This window comes from Cyprinus carpio, chromosome A3 (assembly GCF_018340385.1).
Source record: "Cyprinus carpio isolate SPL01 chromosome A3, ASM1834038v1, whole genome shotgun sequence".
NCBI classification, from domain to species: Eukaryota; Metazoa; Chordata; class Actinopteri; order Cypriniformes; family Cyprinidae; genus Cyprinus; species Cyprinus carpio.
In genome coordinates, this window is record NC_056574.1 from 25448362 (window position 1) to 25462126 (window position 13765).

Sequence of the window (13765 nt, forward strand, 5' to 3'; positions counted from 1 at the left end):
ATTATTTCATTCAGAAATAGGCCTAATGCCGACTCGAAATGTTTACAAACATTATAATAAACACTGCAAACATAGCTAGGCCATTTTAGTTCCCCTCACTTCACAACAAATCCTTTCAGTTAATAGTAGGCCTATTTAGAAAACAAGAATTAAAAATATAAGAAGCTATAGCAATATAAACGACAAGCCAAAACGACTTCATTTAGGCTAAAACGAAACTGAAACCAACGCTGGGTCTCTCATTCGAGCACATTTTACTAAAAATCTTGCTGTTTACAGAAATCTCCAGTTTATTTCTATGGGACTTTTTGAAAAGCAACAGTTAATGTGAGCAACCGTAACCAAATGGGCTAGAGCCTAGTGAAGTGTCTCTTGTTATTTGATGCATGTTTCTTTAGCTCTGTACCCTTTACAACAGCCTTGAGTAACAAAAGTTGCAACCAATTTCCTCTGCCGTTGATCTCTTTCACCTTTGTTAAGAGGAATTGGAGCTGAATTCTGCTTTTGGGGCTCCTATAATTGTTGTGACATTTGAATGTTGACTTACTTAAGATACTCACTATACTTAGGATTAAAATGTAGATCTGAATGAGTCAATATAGATGAGCTATATCATCCTCATGTTGTATGATTCATTCTCTTTTGACATTTCTAGCCAGTGTCAGTTGTGACACTTGTGTGACAAGAAGCAAAACTTCTCATTCCCTAAGACCCACAGATTTTCTTTTTCATGTGCTGCATTTTTGTCTGGTAATATGGATGTTTGGCTGTTGTCGTAATTACACATGACACATCTGAGCTATTTTAATGCCCCACACTTCCTTTTTTAAGTCATCTTTGCTTGATTTTTCTCCTCTTGAGATGGTCTGAAATGAATTTCATAATATAAACCGTCACATGTTTGGTCTGCTTTTACATAATACCACTTTAATTCAGTTTTAAAATTAGAACAGTTGCACCTAATGGGTTTGATCTGCGTCATCACAACCTAGCATGTTTGTGTGTTTCAGATGGAAAGGTGCGTCTTGCCACCTTGGAGTTAAGCTGTCTGCTTCTGAAACAAGCTGTACTCTCTGGCTCTCAATGCATTATAAAGGACATTCATTTGGCCTGTTTGGAGGTAAGAGCCTTAACACAGAACATATCTTACTTCCAAAGCACTTCACTTTACTATTACATGTTCAGCATTTTATTTGTAATGTCTTTGCCAGACTTCAATTTGCCAAATAGGGCTGGTGAAATCCATGAGAAAAAAACAAAAAAAAAAAAATATATATATATATATATATATATATATATATATATATATATATATATATATATATATATATATATATATATATATATATATATATATATATATGTAATTTAAAAAAACAAGGAAAAAATAAATTAAGCAAACAGGAATAAGGTGATGAAATTAATTACGCAAATAATGATCAAAGAAATGTATCTGCGTCAAAGAATATTAATCGTTTATTTGTATAAGTGAAAATATTAATGTAATTTACTTCCGTAAATGTGAATAATATTATATTATAATATTATTAAAATATCTTTCATGACATGTAAACATAATTGTATATAGTTGATGTCTCAGGCTTCAACCATTTATTACATTTTAATTAATGAATTATTTTATGTATTTATTTATTTTCATTATTCTGAATAGATATTGGTGACCCATTAACACAACAGATAGTTCATGGATCTTCCCTTACAGAGTTTGAGTCTGCGAACACGATGAAATTAAAGGCACATTAAAGACTCATCAGATTTAAGTCATTCTGAATCATGTTGGATTAAATGCCAAATACTTGATAGCATGGCATTGTAGTGACTGTATTAGCAATGAATATATATACATACACACAGTGGGTATAGAAAGAATCACCCCTCTTTAAAATGATCACATTTTGTTGTTTTGCAGCCTGAAAGGAAAACAGACAGTTTTTGTTTCATCCAGCTGTATTTACTCAGTACAACTTATAGCATCCTAGTGAAAGATATTACACCAACATATCAGAAAAAAACAACAACAACAAAAAAACACCAACAGAATCACTGAGCTGAAAAAAGAATCACCCCCTCCTAAAAATGTCTTGTAAACTCAATCATTTGTAGCTAATCACCTTCTCAATGGTACACAAAGCCATTTGACTTCAACTGTGATCAGCTGTGTTCATTTTGATCAGATCAGCATGAAAATAACTTTCCTGGAGCATTTCAGTCCTTGTTACTGCAACTGTAGCAAACAATCAACTGTGGCTGGCAAGACACTGGCAGAAGATCTCCGGGATAAAGTTGTGGACAGGCACAAGTCAGGAGATGGATACAAAAAATGTCAAAGGCTTAATCAATGCCTAGAAGCACAGTGAAGTCTATTATTAAGAAGTGGAAGGTATTTGGTACAACACAGACCCTCCCTAGATCAAGACGTCGCTCCAAACTGAATGAAAGATTCAGGAGGAAACTGCTCAGAGAGGCGACCAAGAGGCCTACAGCAACTCTGAAACAGCTGCAGGAATTTATGACAAAGAGTGGTCATTGTGTGCATGTGACCAGGGATGGCCAGTATTTCAGATACATGTATTTAAATACGTATTTTAAATGCAAAATACTTGTATTTTAAAGCCTTTGAAAAAAAAGTGAAGTAAATTTTTTTCCACGCATTCTTTTGTATTTTAAATACATTTTCATGTATTTATGCCCATCTCTGCACTCTCAGAAAAAAAGGTACAAAAACTGTCACTGGGGCGGTACCTTTTCAAAAGGTACAATTTTGTACTTTTTAGGTACTAATATGTAAACTTTATGGACTCTTTAGGAACAGAGGTGTGCCTTTTGAAAAGGTACCGCCCCAGTGACAGCTTTTGTACCTTTTTTTCTGAGAGTGTGCATATCAACAATAACAATATCACAAATTCTCACAAACGCGGCTTGTATGGGAGGGTTGCAAGAAAAAAGCCACTCCTCAAGAAAGACCACATGCAGTCACGACTGAGTTTTGCCAAAAAGCACCTTGATTATTCTGAGGCAGATAAATTAAATTGAATTATCTCAACACCAAACAATGTGTCTGGCAGAAAGCCAATACAGCTCACCATCCAAATAACAGCATTCCTACAGCAAAGCATGGAGGTGGTAATGTCCTGTTCTGAGTGTTTCTCTGCAGCAGGGACTGGAGCACATGTGAGGATAGAAGGAAGAATTAATAGAGCTAAATACAGTCAAATTCTTGAGAAAAATCTGCTGGCCTCTGCCAGAAAGTTGTTAATGGGAAGAAAGTTTCCCTTCCAACATGACAACGACCCAAAGCACACAGCAAAATTGAGCACACAGTGGTTGAAGCAGAAAAAGTTGAATGTCTTTGCATGGCCCAGTCAGAGCCCAGACTTAAACCCCACTGAAAATCTGTGGAGTGACTTGAAGACTGCAGTCCACAAACACTCACCATCAAATTTACCTGAACTTGAGCAGTTCTGCAAAGAAGAGTGGGCTAATACTGCAAAGATGTGCAAAGTTAGTAGAGACAGAGACATATCGCAATAGACTAAAGGCTGTAATTAAATCAAAAGTTGGTTCAACATAATACTGACACAATGTGGTGATCCTTTTTCCAACTCGGTGATTGTTTTTTGTTTGTTTGTTTTTCTGATGAGTTGGTATAATATCTTTCACTTGGATGTTATAAGTTGCTCTGAGTAAATACAGCTGAATAAAACAAAAACTGTGTCTATCTTCATTTCAGGTTGCTAAGCAACAAAATGTGATCATTTTAAAGGGGGGTGATTCTTTTCTATACCCACTGTGTGTCCTGCTTTGTCACTTATTCAGATACTAATTATTTTCACAATTGAAAAGGATGGCTCTTGACATCAAGTTAAAAACAATGAAGTTGTTCATTGCAGATGAGGTTATTCAAACCTGATTACAACTGATTACATGCTTCTTAACACATGCATGCACACTAAGGTTTTTCCTAGTAATTTTTCCTACATTGGGTAATGGTTCTTTTCATTCTTATTTTGAAACTAGACAGATACATAGGAAGTAGAACATTTTACTAGTTTATATTGTGCAACTCGATCATGATGCTATGATGATGTTTTCTTTTTTTAGGGTGCCCGAGAAGAGAGTCTTCACCTTCTAAGGAGGTTTTATAAGGCAAGATGCTCTTTTATTTTATATCGGATCAAACAAAAGTCACTAGTTCGTTCAGGTGCTTACTGGAAGTTCAGATAGTTCAAGGCAACAGACCTTCATACTAATAATTCTCATAATTATCACCTAGTCACTTCACTTGTTTTTGATTTCCTTTAAAGTCTGAGAAGAAATAAGCTCAGACAGCTTATCCTTAAGACTTTGCTTTTTTGATATTTGGGAAAATCCCAACAGCTTCCTGTTGAAACTTGTTAGTGCTCGTGGTGGCTTATTCGCATTGAGACATTTCTGTGAAAGCAAACTACAATTAAACAGAATAGAGTACTCCGATTCCTGCATGATAAGTACACTAGTGTGTTTTAGCCTCTCTGTCATTTGTTCCAACATTGAAGGATGTGTTTTCCAGCTTTTACTGCAGCCTGTAGCACTTTTTTTCTTTATTTTCCCCTAAGTAATTTTCTCGTGAAATTTGAGTGCTCTGCCGTGACTCTGTTTAACGTATGCATGAACACCAGCCAGTTTTGCTTTCACAATTCAAAGAAAGAAGGCTGCGCATTCCGACAGATATTATCCAAAACGTCTGTTATTACAAGTGAGGAATGTATGTAAATAATCACAGTACTGAATGTTCTGTTCTGGGATAATAGAGGTCCCTGGGAGGGCCCAAGGTTTGGTATCTCATCTACATCTCTTGTGTGTGTTCATAATGGATCAGTGTGTCCCAGCTCTTCCAAGAATCTGGGCAGACACGTGAAGCAGCAGTCACGGGTTTGGACACACCTATTTGTTCCTTTATCATTTCTGTATAGCTTAGCACTATAGCATAATAGTGAAGTCAAAACTATGAAATAACAGAAGTGAAAGCATGGGAATTATGCAGTGATCAAAAATGACTTGTACTGTATATGTGAAAGAGTCAGTGTTCTGAATAATTTAACTCATGCTCATTTTCTCTTTTATTCTCTATATTACGTTTATATTACTTTTCTCATCATGTCCCTCCCTTCATTCTTCCCATGGGGATTTTCATGGAAATGAGTGTTCACACTGATTCATGTTAACAGTTGATCTCTCGACAGTACTGGCTTCAGATGGTTACACAAGTCGAATAACTTATTAATAATAATTAATTTTTAAGAATGTGATATAGCACAGAAGTCATTCTAGAATATGTTGAATTGGTCAAAGAAAAGGATTATCGTTGCTTATGAGTTTCATTTGTTTGTTTTTTTAGCTTGAAGTGACATTTACCTTTCTTGAGGGATAGTGGGATGTAGTTTATGTAGGCTTTTTTATATATATATTTTTTTTATTAATGTTTTTTAATGCCTGTGATATAAGTCACTTATGCTTGCCAAGGCTGCATTTATTTGATCAACAATACAGTAAAAACAGTAATAATGTGAAATTTTAAATAAGCGTTTTCTGTTTGATTATATTTTAAAATGTAATTTATTCTTTTGATTGCAAAGCTGAATTTTTAGCATCATTACTCCAGACTTCAATGACAAATGATCCTTCAGAAATCATTTTGATATGCTGATTTGCTGCTGAAGAAACATGTCTTAATATTGTTAATGTTGAAAACAGTTGTACTGCTTAATAGGTTTGTTTAAATTATTTTTTTTTCAGGAATCATTGATGAAAAGACAAGTTGTTTTTTTTTTTTTTGTTTTTTTTTAACCAAATCTTACTGACTTCAACCTTTTGAACAGTAGTGTATCATGTATCTTGTTTTCTTTTATGGTAATTTTTTTGTAATGTAATGTACCTCTTCCAACAGGGGGAGGAGATTTTCCTGGACATGTTTGAGGATGAGTACAGGTGCATGATGGTAAGCTTCCTTAGAAAACACATAAATGTTATCGTTTTTGCAACCTTACTCTTGCTGTCTTTCATAACCTGATGATACAGCAACACATCCTTCTGAGGTGAGAGGAAATCTCTGTTATCTATCAGACATTTCCTGGATAAGGAGTGGCTAATGCAGCTTACGTTTGTACTACTTTCTCTTACAAAACATTGTTTCCTGGGAGTATTGTTTTTTGTAAAGAATTATCCCAGCTAAAATGATAATATTGCTGTTTACACATAGCTCATTTCATCCTTCCATGGAACACTCGTTTTCCTGCAGTTATAGATAATGTGGACTCGAGCTTTTACCATAAAAGCCAACACGACTCTATATTCTTAGTTTTTAGAAGTCATATACTTTGTGGAAAACAGACCACGTGGAGCATAAAATAGTATGGAATATAAGCCATATCGTCCACTTTAATGGATTTCTTTTTTACATGTAGCTTGTCTTTTAGCTTATATTGAAAGTAGTGGCAAAAATATTTCTTTATAAATTAATCTTTAGTGTTTTAAGTAAAAAAGAAAGCCATTTGGGTTTGGAATGACATGAAAATGACTAAATGATTCATGGCTGTTGGATTTCAAATGTTGTGAAACATAACTGTCATGTTCATACTGAACCAACAAAATCCAAGAGAGTCTTGCTCTGATTGGTTAGCAAAATAAAGGTAAGTGTTTGTTGGACCAGGGTCAACAAGCTCATTGAGTGATTAATATTTTTGTTTCTGTGTTTATGTGTACTGTGTGTATAGAATAAGCCGCTGAATGTGGAGTATCTTATGATGGATGCATCCATTTTACTTCCTCCCACCGGCACACCTCTTACCGGCATTGACTTTGTGAAGCGATTGCCCTGTGGAGATGTCGAGAGGACACGCAGGGTTAGTGATGAACATATACACTCATGCTGAAAGATCTCAGATTGAATTATATGGGTGGGTCTTGTGGCCTTTTGTCAAATATTGTGTCTTTTTTGTCAAACGTCCACCTCGAACCTTGTCCAGTGTGTGCACTGTTCGTCTTCTGGGAAACCACCCAGAGCTTTTTCAGAAATGGATATCATGTGCTTCAGAAATATAACAATGCAAGGCCTTCAGCTATATCGATAATAAAGAGTATAAACTTAATTTGGTCTGAATGACAAGCATCTGTTTTGAATGCTCATATGCTTCTATGGGGATGCAGCTGTGCACATGAATGTTCAAATGCACTTATTGGTAAAAAAAAAAAGATACTTTTGGTTTTGTGTACAGAGCCGAATCTAATAAAAACTTCAAAACAATTAAAACTTAAGTGAAACTCTAACTCTATTTTTTTATTATTATTATTATTATTAATATTTAACTTTCTACAAAAAAAAATTTAATTAAACTTACATTTAATATTTAACTTTCTACATAAAAGATTATTTTCAATATTATATTAATTTTGATAATGGTTCCAAGAGTTGTAAAAAATTTTTTTACAGGTGTCAGTACTGAAACTGATATGATGACAGCTCTTGGTAATGTCACAGTTGAACTTAAAACCTTCATAAGGCTAATGTGTTCTTTGTTTTAAGACACTCGGTTGCATTGATTATAGTATTTTTATATTTGAGATACATTGATAATGTTATAAAGGATATTTTAGAAGAACTTATGTAGGACACAAATTCCAGGAAGATTCAAATCATTTGATGCTGCATGTTTATGATTGATTAGTTTCTATAGCAGCTTTAATTGTTTGTGTGTGTGTGTCCCTGCAGGCTATACGTATGTTCTTCATGCTGCGCTCGCTGTCCCTACAGCTGCAGGGAGAACCAGAAACTCAACTACCTCTCACCCGACCGGAGGATCTCATCAAGACTGATGATGTGCTTGACCTCAGTAAGGCCTTTAGGGACACATAAAGCTGATGCTCAATGATTTGTTGTTGCAAATTGAACATTTTCCATTTTCTCAACTGTAGGGATTTTTTCTGCTCATTCAGGTTTTTATTTGCTATGCCAACATTTTTACTCACCATCAAGTTGTTCCAAATCTGTATGAATTTCTTTCTTCTGCTGAACACAAATATATTTTGAAGAATGTTGGTAACCAAACAGTTACTGGTTCCCACTGACTTCCATTGTATTTTTTTTCATACTATGGAAGTCAGTTGCTACCAGCAACTGTTTGTTTGTCTAACATTCTTCAAAATATTTTATGTTCAACATAAAAAAGAAACTCATACAGGTTTAGAACAACTTGAGGGTGAGTAAACGACAACAGAATTCTCATTTTCATGGGTGAACTATCCCTTAAACTTGCAACAAAAAATTATACATTTAAAGACACACAAATGTTATTTTTATCGGTATTTTTAATGGCCAGAAATTTTACATTTTTCATTAGATGTTACATTATAAACTTTTTCATTAAAAAAGTTTGTTTTTAAATTTGTCATAATACCTGGGAATTACACAGCTGTAATGAAATTCTGACATAATTTTGCTGTTAAAAAAATGGCATGTTATTTTCACATGACAACAATGTTCAATTAATCACAGAAAACCAAATGTTTGGGCATACAAGGATTAAAGGGGTTATATTTTGCCCTTTTAGGAAATCTTGATTTAGTTTTTGGGATGTACTAAAAATCATTGACAGTATTGCAGCACCCCTCTTCCCAGTCCGTCTCAAACACACTGTTTAGTCCCTGCTTCGATGAAACCCCTCCTTTCCGAAATACGAAATGTGCTCTGATTGGTTAGCTGGCCCGGTGTTTAGTGATTGGCTAAGAGTGTGTTCCGGAAAAGTCACGCCCCTTGGTTATTTTTATTTTTTTTTACAAGCTGTGTCCCAAATGACGCACTATACACTATGTGCTCATACACTATGACCTCAGCCATGTACAGTCGTGGCCAAAAGTTTTGAGAATTACATAAATATTGGAAATTGGAAAAGTTGCTGCTTAAGTTTTTATAATAGCAATTTGCATATACTCCAGAATGTTACGAAGAGCGATCAGATGAATTGCATAGTCCTTCTTTGCCATGAAAATTAACTTAATCCCAAAAAAACCTTTCCACTGCATTTCATTGCTGTCATTAAAGGACCTGCTGAGATCATTTCAGTAATCATCTTGTTAACTCAGGTGAGAATGTTAACGAGCACAAGGCTGGAGATCATTATGACAGGCTGATTGGGTTAGAATGGCAGACTTGACATGTTAAAAGGAGGGTGATGCTTGAAATCATTGTTCTTCCATTGTTAACCATGGTCACCTGCAAAGAAACGCGTGCAGCCATCATTGCGTTGCATAAAAATGGCTTCACAGGCAAGGATATTGTGGCTAATAAGATTGCACCTAAATCAACAATTTATAGGTTCATCAAGAACTTCAAGGAAAGAGGTTCAATTCTTATAAAGAAGGCTTCAGGGCGTCCAAGAAAGTCCAGCAAGCACCAGGATCGTCTCCTAAAGAGGATTCAGCTGCGGGATCGGAGTGCCACCAGTGCAGAGCTTGCTCAGGAATGGCAGCAGGCAGGTGTGAGCGCATCTGCACGCACAGTGAGGCGAAGACTTTTGGAAGATGGCCTGGTGTCAAGAAGGGCAGCAAAGAAGCCACTTCTCTCCAAAAAAAAACATCAGGGACAGATTGATCTTCTGCAGAAAGTATAGTGAATGGACTGCTGAGGACTGGGGCAAAGTCATATTCTCAGATGAAGCCCCTTTCCGATTGTTTTGGGGCATCTGGAAAAAGGCTTGTCCGGAGAAGAAAAGGTGAGCGCTACCATCAGTCCTGTGTCATGCCAAAGCATCCTGACACCATTCATGTGTGGGGTTGCTTCTCATCCAAGGGAGTGGGCTCACTCACAATTCTGCCCAAAAACACAGCCATGAATAAAGAATGGTACCAAAACACCCTCCAACAGCAACTTCTTCCAACAACCCAACAACAGTTTGGTGAAGAACAATGTATTTTCAAGCACGATGGAGCACCGTGCCATAAGGCAAAAGTGATAACTAAGTGGCTCGGGGACCAGAATGTTGAAATTTTGGGTCCATGGCCTGGAAAAACTCCCCAGATCTTAATCCCATTGAGAACTTGTGGTCAATCCTCAAGAGGCGGGTGGGACAAACAAAAACCCACTAATTCTGACAAACTCCAAGAAGTTATTATGAAAGAATGGGTTGCTATCAGTCAGGATTTGGCCCAGAAGTTGATTGAGAGCATGCCCAGTCGAATTGCAGAGGTCCTGAAAAAGAAGGGCCAACACTGCAAATACTGACTCTTTGCATAAATGTCATGGTAATTGTCGATAAAAGCCTTTGAAACGTATGAAGGTGCTTGTAATTATATTTCAGTACATCACAGAAACAACTGAAACAAAGATCTAAAAGCAGTTTAGCAGCAAACTTTTTGAAAACTAATATTTATGTAATTCTCAAAACTTTTGGCCACGACTGTAGTGTATGAATTATATAAGATTATTTTGTCATTAATAATCAGAGTCTGATAGCCCCTCCCCCTTCAATACGTAATTAAAGCTGCGACAGTTGAGTGCATGAAGTGTCCAACATTCCACACTTTGTGTTTTCGGTAAGTTAAGTGCATCATCCGGGTGTTTAAAGTGCACTTTTTCGTTTTGGAATTTTTTAAGTGTGAACGCACTACTCACACTATTTATACTACAAAATGTCATAGAATAGTGCATAAGTATGCGATTTGGAACGCATCTACAGTCTATGGCTCAACTCAGCCAGGCCACACACGCTTTTTTGCATATTCCATTATTTAAATGAGAAACATTGTGACTTCACAATATCTAGAAGAAGCACACTGTAGTCTGAATGAGCTGTTTGTTGTAGTGCTTGAAAAGTGTTTTCTGAGAAAGAGCACAACTCTCATTGGAGTGGACTTTGAGCTGTGTGACCTTGCAAATCTTTGTTATGTTTAAACAGCAACATCACATTTTAACTAAAGTTGAAAATGTGTAAAAGCAGAGTAGGACCACTTTAAAATATGTGTACATGACCAATAAATGTAAGATTCAGTGACCGCACATCATCCAGCGTGGCCCAATGATGTTGTTGTTGAGTCCTGGTTTTCTTAGGTCTTCTTCTCTCTCAAATCTGCTTTACAAAACTTGATTTTGGTGGTTTTTAGGATTTTATGAATCCTGCCTCACTCATAACATCCTGCCTTATCATCAAAAACGTCACCACTCAGTTTCATGTGAATCTTTGCGATAACTTGATAACAAACATCTACGGTTGAGTGATTCACATAAACTGAATTGTGTGCTGGTTCTTGTTTCTGTGGTATCAGATAAAGTGCAGTTAGATAAAGATGAAACTTCAGCACTTCGGGTGAGTTTTAATAGAAAAAGAACGTGGAATTGATATCTTTCTCATGAACTGCGGCCATCTCCTTGGTTTTGAGTTCCATGTTAAGACTTTGCTCGTTGTATCTCACACTCAGTCGCAAAGTGTTTACCACACATGATGAAATTGCTCTCTCGTCGCCTGTGCAGCTCTTTCATGCAATCTGTGGGTTTGCACTGTTAACCGATTTTCACTTCAACCTTGATGTATTGCATGGAGGCCATTTGTCTCAGCACCTCCAGCTCAGTTCTTGTGTCCAGGTGTCCTGGTTAACTCGGGCCCTCTCACTTTGACAGGTAAGAGGGGGTGTGTACAAAGAGGTCTGACTCAGACCTTCCGATGTCACAGAGGCCTTTGCTAGAGCTGGTGCAGCTGTTGTGGGCAGCAGCCTTGAGCTCTTCCAGTATATCTTAAGTCTAACAGTAAGGCTGCTTGAGAAGCACCTACAGCCTCGGTCAGAGAGTGGGCAGAATGAGCTCTGGAAGTGTGAGCAGGTGGGAGAAGCTCAGATTTTGCTGCCAAAATCAACCCACTGCATCTTCCTGTCTTACAGCCATTTGTGCATTCAAGGGTTAATGCACAAAGCATGACATCGGCTGACTGTTTTCACTCTGGGTTTAAACCGGTTTCATTTGTGAAGAGCAACATTAGGTCAAGGCAATGATGATTTAAGCCTTAGTCTGCCATTAAACATGGTTTTATAAGATTACATTATAAGTACAGTAGGGTCCAAATTACAATGAAAATCTGGGATTTCAGAATCTAATTTAAATGTGTAATGATTAAAGTTCTTTGTTTTGATAATGTCAAAATCATAAAAAATTATAATTTTAATTCTTAATTGATCTGATGAATTGTCCAGACACATTTGTGAAACATTTGTTAATTTAGAACATTTCAAAAACCTTAAAATCAATAATTTAACTGAATAATTTGGAGGAATTTGTGAACCATTTCTTTTTTGCAAATTTCTATATATAAAAAAAAACACCATTTTGATTCTGAAAAAGTCCAGTGAATCATTCAGAGAAATCTGTGAGCTATTCCTTTGTTCTGAAATTTTCAAAATCCTAAAATGATGACATAAAATTAATTCATGCTTATAACATGATCAGATTACTGTCCATAAAGCAAAATGGGGACAAAGTAGTAAAAAATAATTGTTTAAAATAATAATTATTTTCTTAATTTAACTTCTAACCCAAATTATTGTGCTCAAAATATAATTAATCATGAAAAAGTGTATTAATAAAATAAAAAATATATTTAATAAAAATACAAAATGTATACATTTCTCTAATGGTTTCAGACTTTTGGACCCCACTATATGTCTGAAAAGCGTTTTACCACAATCTCTAAGATCATCTCCAATTTTCCTATATAGAATATCTTTTGTACATCCCCCAGCTTCACAGTAACTGCAGTTTACAACTGGTTCATCTTGCACCATCATGATTTATGACAACATTGGCCTTTTTATGTCCTTTTTAATCTGAATCCTAGAATGGCTCATCAGTGAGTGGATGGAACAAGTACCTCGCTCTCAAATGACGAGAGAGACAGTCAGACAGATAGACAGACAGATCGACCTGAGAAACTGATGTGCCACTGATCTGTGTTATTTTTAGACGTGCAGGAAATGATGCATGCACACAACACAGTAGACACATCACAGTGCATTGTGTGAACTTACATGAATTCTTGCTAAATATTTTCCACTCTTTGCTGTTGGTTTTTTTTAAGAACACATTAACTGAAAGAGCTGCAGCTACATCTTCAAATGTGTTTTGTGCCCTTCTTGGTTCCTTTTTTGCATGCATATACATAAGTATTATTACACATGACATGTGATCACTTTCTGTAGAAGTTCTCAGAAAAGGTTTCTCACCTTAAACACTTAAAGGTGCCATGTGTAAAAATTGAGGTAAAAATATCCAAAAAATGACCTACACGCATCAAAAGAATGAGAAGAAATAAGGGCGATGATGTCATTAAAAAAATGTCAAGTTATAGTGCTGCAGAGATATCAACCTTAATTAGCATTAGCATTACTAGCCACGGCCCGACAGGTGTCGTAATACCAGTTTCGGCCATGGGAGGCGATATGCGGGCAACATAACCACCAGCCAACCTGCAATACACGAATAACTCGCACGGCTTGTGGGCGTACTTGAAGCTGATGTCAAGCAACCGCGCTCGGAATCACAAATCAAATCCGATAAGAAAAGGAGCCGAAACAGAGTAAACATCGGCACTGCTTTCCATCGCTGGAGACAACTGATGGACTTGAAAGAAATGAGCTTCGACTCCGAACTTGCAACATTTCTTTTGGATTGGTAAGTAAGATGCTGTTAGTATTTCGCTAGAAGTTTGTTTTTATATGTTTGCGTATT

General features: G+C 36.3%; 1 protein-coding gene across 4 annotated transcripts in view; it reads left to right on the top strand.

Moving 5' to 3' along the window:
* LOC109074215 (C-type lectin domain containing 16A) overlaps positions 1-13765 on the top strand; it is a 64138-nt gene that overhangs the window by 32437 nt on the left and 17936 nt on the right. For all 4 annotated transcript variants that reach the window (XM_042725965.1, XM_042725938.1, XM_042725945.1 and 1 more), the window contains 5 exons: positions 1011-1120; positions 4123-4167; positions 5948-5998; positions 6774-6902; positions 7769-7889. In XM_042725965.1, the coding sequence (XP_042581899.1) occupies positions 1011-1120; positions 4123-4167; positions 5948-5998; positions 6774-6902; positions 7769-7889 (456 nt within the window). The remainder of the gene's footprint in view (positions 1-1010; positions 1121-4122; positions 4168-5947; positions 5999-6773; positions 6903-7768; positions 7890-13765) is intronic.